The 8757-nt window shown below is 48.0% G+C and overlaps 1 protein-coding gene across 1 annotated transcript; it reads left to right on the top strand.

Moving 5' to 3' along the window:
* Positions 1-427: 427 nt before the first annotated feature.
* On the top strand, positions 428-7207 carry kmt5b (lysine (K)-specific methyltransferase 5B). Its single transcript, XM_015375199.1, has 10 exons — positions 428-811; positions 2432-2682; positions 2761-2908; positions 2997-3162; positions 3251-3360; positions 3461-3627; positions 3718-3737; positions 3809-3945; positions 4172-4371; positions 4451-7207. The coding sequence occupies exons 2-10, from the start codon at positions 2520-2522 to the stop codon at positions 5905-5907; spliced, it is 2568 nt and encodes an 855-aa protein (XP_015230685.1). The 5' UTR covers positions 428-811; positions 2432-2519; the 3' UTR covers positions 5908-7207.
* The last annotated feature ends 1550 nt before the right edge of the window (positions 7208-8757 follow it).

Here is an 8757-nt window from a genome sequence, read left to right on the forward strand (position 1 = left end):
TTCAGTGGCCCTAATCCTCTTTAATAATTCAAGTAAAATAAAAAAAATATTCCAAATTAAACCCCAGAAAGAGCAATAATGCTTATAAACTAACCCGCGGCGCTTTTATAGTCGGATTAGAAAGAATTAAAACACTTTTGGACCGAGCTTTGTGTGTTCTGGTCTGGTTCTGCTGTGATCAGAACCTTCTCACCACCTCTGGAGCGTAAAGATGTTTGTTTATGCTGCACTACTTTAGGGTGTGCATCCGACTAAGAGAGAAAAAAAAACACATTATAAATGTATTTCATTTCCTTTTGCGTGACTGATAAGAAGAAAGGAAGTCCCCGGTGTCCACTCCCCGTGTCACTGTGGAAAATTCACGCAGTGTTTCGTGGATCACTCAGGACTGCTGGTACATTTCAGGGATCTATTTTCTGTCAGGGTTGTGATGCGGCACCCTCTCGCCCGTGCCAGGCCGCCATCTTGAATTTTAATGTTAATTTTCAAAGAAAAAACAACAATAATGTGTTTGCTGTGATATTTTTATCCCGGGTGTCGTGGCGGATCTGGATGAGGACTGTTGTTTCGTTTTGGCATTTTCTTTTCTCTACCAGTACTATTGTGAGTATTTCCGCGTGTCGTGGACATTTAAACGCGTGGAAAGCTCTCTGCTAGCAGGTACCGTGAGGAATAATCGTTCCGGGACTCTCGCTGCCTCTTGCTTCCGCTGGAGGCTCGCTCACCTCGGCTGCAGGCTGCCTTTAACCCTCTGGAAGGAAGAGTATTAGCCAATGGAGCTAAGGCTAACGGAGCATCCGGAGCTAAAACAGTGAGTCGGTGTCCTGGAACTGTGGATCGGGACACAGCTCGGGCTTAGCTGGGTTCCGAGGACCCAGAAGAGTCCAGATTCTAGATCGGATCAAACATTTATTGATTTTATTGGGTTTAAAATGAGAACTACGTCGATGAGGTTGGATTAGCATCCTGCTGAGGCTGCAGCTAGCAGGCTGGGGGTATTACGTGTTCTTTTACGGATCTTTAAATCGGTTTATTTGGACCCTGGGTGTGTTTGGTGAGTCGGGATGCTCAGCCGGGAATTATGGGATAGTTTCTGGGACCACAGCTCCTTTGATGCGCATTAATGCCGAGCCGGCCAGACAGCCCTGGAAGTATACCTCTGGCAGTGGTTCTCACGGTTGCTGGTTCGAAACCGGCCCTGCATGTCAACAGAGTCGGCCTCGGCCGTCGGTGTGGCCTTCCGGGTTCCCACAGCCTCATTATCCTGATCGGAATGCTGTTTGTTTTGTGCTAACGTTAGCCGGGGATGCTAACAACACGGAGGCTACAGAGTTTACAATAGCAATTAAGTAACTGTTTTGCCGCGTTGGTGCTTTAGAAACTCAAACTCTGAGTAATTCGACCATATAAACTTTAACAAAGCGGCATTTAAATAATGCTTTACAGTAAAGAGGTCTGTTCACCTGACAGCTGCTGCAGTCCTTTAGGTTACCATGTGGGGGCGCTGTAAGAGCCCCTAAAACAATCATGCATCATAACTGGCATGATTAAAAACAAAGTTTTCCCTGACATGAGCAATCACTGTGTTAAAACGAGTAAGCAATTGCAGTTATACTTTAATTATTACTTTAATTGTTATTATTACTTTATTGTCATGAACAAACCATGTTTAAGAAGAGCAGCCATTGGGCGCACAAATGTTGTTTCCCAAGATCCTCATATATCTAAATTATTTAAATCCAGTGCTAATTGTACAGCATATTTGTACCCTGAATGAAAACTTGGTGCCTATAAATAAATACAAGCATTAGTAAATTAATTGTAGGCAGTGATATATTTCAGATTAGATCACTTCACCACAGATGTTTTGTTAGCTGAAAGCTAACCCTTAAATGGCAGACCTGGTGAGAAGGCTGGTCCATGTTGTTCTGATCAATCCGATCTGATGAAACCCTTCAGAAAGTTGCCAATCATCTGCTAGCCAAACATGGTGCTTGTTTTTTCCTCCACCTTACAGTTTCCTGGTGTTGATGTCAGAAAATCACAGTAAATGTTCAGTTTCCCCATAGGGCTCATTTAACAGAGCAGCTTAATGCTAATTCTAGGTATTGGTGCAGCTAAAAGGCTGCAGCAGTTAGGGTTACCACTAGGGGGAGCAGCTGGGCCAGCTCAGATCTAACCAGTGAGTTGCTTCTCTGAATGGGACTGTTTTCAGGGTGTCAGGAATTGGGACCAAATCCAGAATCCAAGTGGAACCACTTGATCAGTTTCCCTTATAAGGACAAATGATCTTTTTCAGCTTATAAAGAAAAATATGTTCAGTTTAGAAAAGCAGTAGAATATGTTTCTTCCTTAATAGATGTCATAAATATTAGCAGATGATCCTCGATTCAGATTGTGGGGTTTTTCACTTTTGTTTTCTGTTCTCCAGATTTCTCACTGCAGAGGCCACCTTCCCCACTCAAAAGCACCCCTTAATCTGAGTGACTAAATGAAACTGGAGCAGGGGGCTTGTGGGCATGAAGTGGCTGGGCGAATCCAAGAACATGGTATTAAATGGCAGGCGACACGGGAACAAGTTGACCAGCGAGCAACAAGTGAGCCAGACTCGCTCCCAGCATCCGCCACGGACGTCGCTGCGCTACGGCAAGGGCCACCCGAAAAACCGCAGATGTAGCCGCCGTGAGTTCAGAGCCGCAGCCAATCGGTGAATTGTGATGGAGTTAGGAAGCTGACGTGGGATGTTTGTGGTTTTTTCAGGGTGTAACGGTGCCAGTCTGGAGGCCGAGCGTCGCTATGTCCCGTCCTCAGGGATGACCGCCAAGGAGCTGTGTGAGAATGACGACCTGACCACCAGCCTCATCCTGGACCCCTATCTGGGCTTTCAGACTCACAAAATGAACACAAGGTGGGCTGGACCTTCACCGCAGTGGAACATGTTTGCTGCAGCGTAATGTCATTGGTCATCGACGGCTTTTTTTAATGTTACCATACAGGTTTCGGCCCATCAAAGGAAGGCAGGAGGAATTGAAGGAAATCATCGAGCGCTTTAAAAAACACGATAACTTGGAGAAGGCTTACAAAGCTCTGACCACAGGAGACTGGTGCCGGAACCTTTTCCTCCACAAGTCCAAGGCTCAGGAGAAGCTCTTCAGGCAGCATGTAAACACTCCAGGCAGCGCGTCTCTGGTTTTCTCTCCGCTGACGGAGGCGTCTGCCCCACCAGCTCTAACCCGTTTGTCTCCTGCAGGTGTTTGTCTACCTGCGGATCTTCACGGCGGACAGCGGTTTTGAGATTCTTCCATGTAATCGTTATTCATCTGAGCAGAACGGAGCCAAAATCGTGGCCACCAAAGAATGGTGAGTTCCTCCTGATCTGCAGGTCTTCTGTCGACTGGCCGTTCGGGGCGCCGTACTCTGTGGATGAATCTCACCTCCCTGGCTGTTCTGGGTTTCTCAGGAAAAGAAACGATAAGATCGAGTTCTTGGTGGGCTGCATCGCCGAGCTGTCGGAGAGCGAGGAGAACATGCTGCTCCGGCACGGAGAGAACGACTTCAGCGTGATGTACTCGACGCGAAAGAACTGCGCTCAGCTGTGGCTGGGCCCGGCTGCGTTCATCAATCACGGTACGCATCGTTACCTGCAGCCCCGTTCTAAACTAACATCCCATAATCTCACTAAAAATGGGCTCTAATTTCCCTTTTCTTTTCTCTCAGACTGCCGGCCGAACTGCAAGGTAGGCTGCTGGAAGCTCTCTGCTACATCTGCAGGTTTTAAAAGGGTTTTAAAGAGTTGTTTTTTGTTCAGTTTGTGTCGACGGGACGAGACACGGCCTGCGTGAAAGTCCTGAGGGACATCGAACCAGGAGAGGAAATCTCTTGTTACTATGGAGATGGATTCTTTGGGGAAAACAATGAGTTTTGTGAATGTTATACATGTGAAAGGTGAGCATCACAAATGTTAGCATTTTAGAGGCACTCGTGTGCGACTCCAGTCTCAGCATCTCCTCTCTACTCCAACACACCTGACCTCTGGGTTAAACACTCATTTCATCTTCTTTAACCTCACTGGTTGCAAAAAACAGGGGAAAAAAGTCAGGAACCTGACTGGAAATAAACTCCAATTCTGAGGCAGGAAGAAGGAAAGTAACAGTGTGTTTGTTTCCTGCAGACGAGGAACCGGCGCTTTTAAGTCCAAAGCTGGACTGCCGGTGGAAGTTCCGGTCTTCAACAGTAAGTATGGGCTGCGGGAAACGGACAAGCGGCTCAACAGGCTGAAAAAGCTCGGAGAAGGAAATCGGAGCTCAGACAGTCACTCTGTGGGCTCCCACACCGACGTCGACTCTCAGGAAATGCCAAATACACATCAATGTAAGAGCTGAGGATTGTCCTTAGTCTTTTTCTCACTAGAGGTCACTGTGGGTCACACGTCTGTTTTTTTTCCCAACAGCTGCCAGAAACAGAACGTCGTCATCTTCATCATCAGGCCTGAAATATAAAAACAGGACTCAAAGCAGGCAGACTGGGTCCCGAGCCCTTCCTACCTCATGCTCCAAACCGGCTCCGGGAACCAATCACAGGGTACCAAAGAGACTAAGATCCCAGTCCAAGCCTTCTCCCAGTAAGGTCCAGCTGCGGAGCCGTAGGAGGGGCTCGGCCGCCCGCGGAGAGGCTGCTCATCTGGGACTCAGGGACTCCAAGGTGGCGCCGTGCAAAAGCGTCACTGTGAAGAAAGAGAAGGACGGCCCGGAGCCGGCGCCGCTCGGCCAGAGGGGCTGCCTGACCCGGCACGCTGCCAAGGAGAATGGCAGTCTTCCGGCGCTGCAGAGCAGCACCGGCAGTCAGTGCTCCATGTACAGAACTCGCAGGTCCACTCGGACCCTGATTAAGACCCCGGAGCCGACTGCAGGGGCCAAGCTGGAGCCCAGCGCTATGGATGGGTTGAGCCCTGTCCCCGGGGGTGTGGTCATCAAAACGGAGCCTGCAGACATGGACGAGTACCTCCAGCACGGAGCGGGCAGCCAGCAGCCGGTTTTGAGCACCGGCTACGCCAGGAGGGGCTCATGTTCGAGCAGGAAGCGTCCGGCGCGGCTGCGGACCGAGCGGACCATTAAATGCGAAGGCTCCGACTGTGAGCCGTTTTCTCCCGGAGCTGCGGGACACGCGGCGAACTTCTCGGACGGCGGGAACCTGCTGCTGAGTTTCGCCGACAGACACAGGGACTACAACGGCGTCGCCAACGGCAGCAAGTCCCTTCGCAGGGACAAGAGCAAGAGCGGCTGCCGCTCACAGGACAAGGTGAAGAAGAAGCGTCGGATCACGCGCTACGACGCTCAGCTGATTCTGGAGAACAGCTCTGGAATCCCCAAACTGACGCTCCGCCGGCGGAGGGACAGCAGCAGCAGCAAGACCAACGACCCCGCCGACCACGTGGGCTCCTCCACCGTCAGTCCCGCCTCCTCCAGCAAAATCAGCATCAAATTCAGCAAAGAGCACGACAAGGACAAAGGAGGCTCTTACATCGCCAAGCTGAACAACGGCTTCGGTCCTGTCGTCCACGGCAACGCCACCAAGCTGAAGATCCAGCTGAGGAAGGAGGAAGACGCCCGGAGGGTCCACCACACCAACGGGGATATGGTCCAGGGCCTGGAGAGCCGGATCGGCGCCCACCGCACCCAGAAGAGCCTGGCAGAACCTTCGTCGGATGAGGATGAGGAGGAAGAGGAGGATGATGATGATGACGACGACGACGATGATGATGATGACTACTTCCACAACGAGTTTGAGGACGACTTCATTCCACTTCCTCCAGCCAAGCGGCTCCGACTCATTGTGGGGAAAGACTCCATAGACATCGATATCTCCTCCAGGAGGAGAGAGGATCAGTCTCTGAGGCTGAACGCCTGAAACTTCCCGAAAGGAAGTGACCTAAAACTCAATCATGATAGATCAGAATAAAGTTGCTGTCAACCCGAAGCAAAACTCTGCTCCTCACTGAACTTCCAGTCTGTCGTTGGACCGGAACCAGAACCAGGACCTGCTCCGTTCAGTCCGACAGTCTGGGATGAAAGCAAAGACCTGCTTTCTTTTAAGGGAACGCACTTGTTCTACTTCATCATGGACGTGTAGAAAGTGTACAGTTTGGTGACAGCGCCCTCTGTCTGCCCGGCAGGTTTTAGTCTCTTAGTGTCTGTGTGAAGCCGTCTATCCAGAGGCATTAGAGCATCAGCTCACCCTTCTGCTGCCATGTTCTCATCAGCGGCGTGGCGAAGCAGATAAGTCGTTTAAAACGAGGCCATTAGGTTCAGATCATGTAGAAGAAGTTTTAAGGAGCCGCTTCTGTTTTTAGGACCATCCGGATAGATTCCTGTTCCCTGCAGGTAGATGTGAATCCTTTTTAAAGACCCATCAGTGAACAAGCAGAGCTGCTTCCTTCTCCATGATGAGAACGTGGCTCAGCAGAACTGGGTCGCCACAGGAGCTGGTGTTTGAATCTGAAGCTAATGTACAGAACGACCTCTTCCTGTCCCCCAGCTGACTCATCTCTCCCAGACTCCATTCACCCAGCTCAAAGCAAATGAAGTGGCGTTCACTGACACTACGGTCTGTGTAGAGTTATGTTCTCTCTTCTTCTGTGGTGCTACTTAGTTTTCCGGAGCTGCAGGAGGACTGTGGCTTAAGTCTTCGGGGGAGCTGAAGCAACCCATTTACAGGAAGTTGTCTTCAGTTCTTCAGACGGCTGATCAAAGCTTTCTCTGACATCATCTCGCCGTCTCCTCCCTGCTGAGAGGCAGAGCGAGCTGATTGGTCAGCAGAGCGAACCACCCTCCTCCTCCGTCGGCGTTTTCCTCCTGGTGGGACGAGCTGGGAATGTCGACCCGTTTCTGTGTAACTGTTCACATCACCAGCAGCTAATCGGCACCCCGCCCCCTCCTCCCTCGGCCAATCGGACGTCTCCCTTCCACACCCACTGTAAACTATTCCAGGTATCAGTGTGTCCGTGTCCAATAGACCGCCGTCACAACTTCCAGTGAATTCAAACACGTGTGAATAGCTGAGACCTTTTATTTAGCGTGCTGCGTGGGTAGTGGGAAACATGTAAAGAGAAAGATGGACAGTGCATATATTGTCCAATATGTAAATCATGTGAACACATCTTGTACTTATTTAACAGTTTTGAATACTTGAAAACTATATAAAATTTCTTTGTGAATCCTGTTTCTGAGCCTGTTTCTGTTCCAGCGGATCATTTTCTAGCCGTCGCTGGTTGAGCTCAACTTTCAGATTATCAAAGAAAGGTTGAGTAATAACACAAGGATTAAAGGGAAACTATTAGTGATGGGTTATTGAGGTATTTTGAAGCATTTCTACACATTACTAAACTGTATTGATGCTGTCTTAGAATACTGACACCTGCTGGACCTTCAAAGATACTACAGGCAGCTTATTTGACAGACTGAGCTGAATTGATTTGATGACCTGGTACAGGTGTGGGCAATTCCAGTTCCTGAGGGCCGAAACCCTGCAACTTTTAGGCTACGTTCACACTGCAGGCCTTGATGCTCAATTCCTATTTTTTTTCCAATTATATGCGGCTTGTATGCGATCTCCTGTGTGAACTGCAATCATTGAACTCAAGTGTCCTGCATGTGCAGTAGATGACACAATGACATCACAAGCAAGTGTGCTCTGTGTTTACAGAAGTAAACATGGATGGTAGAGCTGGAGAACATCTAGCGATCTTTCTCAACCTTAAAAACTCAATCTTTTCAAGATGGTTAAATATAAATACTGCTCTCCATATTATCACCCACCATTGTTGTTTTCTTGCCACTTCTGTGTATCAAGAGGCAGAATAGTGACCTTTGACAGGTATTAATGGCGTTCAGGTCGGTTGAATGCAACCTTTGAAAAGATCAGATTCATATCGGATTCAGGACCGCAAGAGCCAAATGGTCTGGGTCGCATTTGAAAAAATCGGATCTGCGTTGTTCAGACTGACATGAAAAGATAAGGGCCAAAAAAATCAGATTTGGGTCGATTCATGCTGCCGTGTGAACGCAGCATGAACACACCTGAATCAAGTAGCTAGATGATTGACAGGACTGGAGGAACTGACTATATACTGAGTCTGACTATACTGAGTATTCAGCCTTTTGATTCAGGTGTGTTGGACAAAGGGTGGATCTTAAAGTTGTAGGAACTGGAATTGCCCACCCCTGACCTAGTAAAATGATATAAAGGTTATATTATTCCATATCTATGTTTAAATATAATATATTTTTAGATGCAGCCAAAAAAAATTACGTGAACATATATGATAACGTGATGTGAATGAGAATGCTTGTGAACTAGGTTTCTAAGTCATAATTTTAAAGCAATAAGTACAGGGAAATCTAAGGAAGAGGATTAGGGCCACTGAGGAAAAAAAAAAAAGTTACCGGTAACGGATTTTTACATTTTATTTCAGTTTAATATGGGGAAAAAAGTCAGAATTCTGACTTTAATCTCAGAATTCTGACAGGTAACAAACATGCTAGCATCAAGCCATAGCCATGTGTGTTTTAGAGACTAGCTCTCTTGTTTTAATGACCTTCTGCTCCTCCATTAATGAGGGGACCCCTCGGGCACGTAAAAAGTTGCCTAATTCTGTCATTTTCCACCAATGTGTTGTCGTGGATATCCTCCAAACCACGTAAAAATTTATGTTAAGTCTTATAAAAATTCAAAGTTCTTAAAAAGCAGTTGAAAAGTCTT

Source organism: Cyprinodon variegatus, unplaced genomic scaffold (assembly GCF_000732505.1).
Source record: "Cyprinodon variegatus isolate N-32 unplaced genomic scaffold, C_variegatus-1.0 Scaffold114, whole genome shotgun sequence".
NCBI lineage: Eukaryota > Metazoa > Chordata > Actinopteri > Cyprinodontiformes > Cyprinodontidae > Cyprinodon > Cyprinodon variegatus.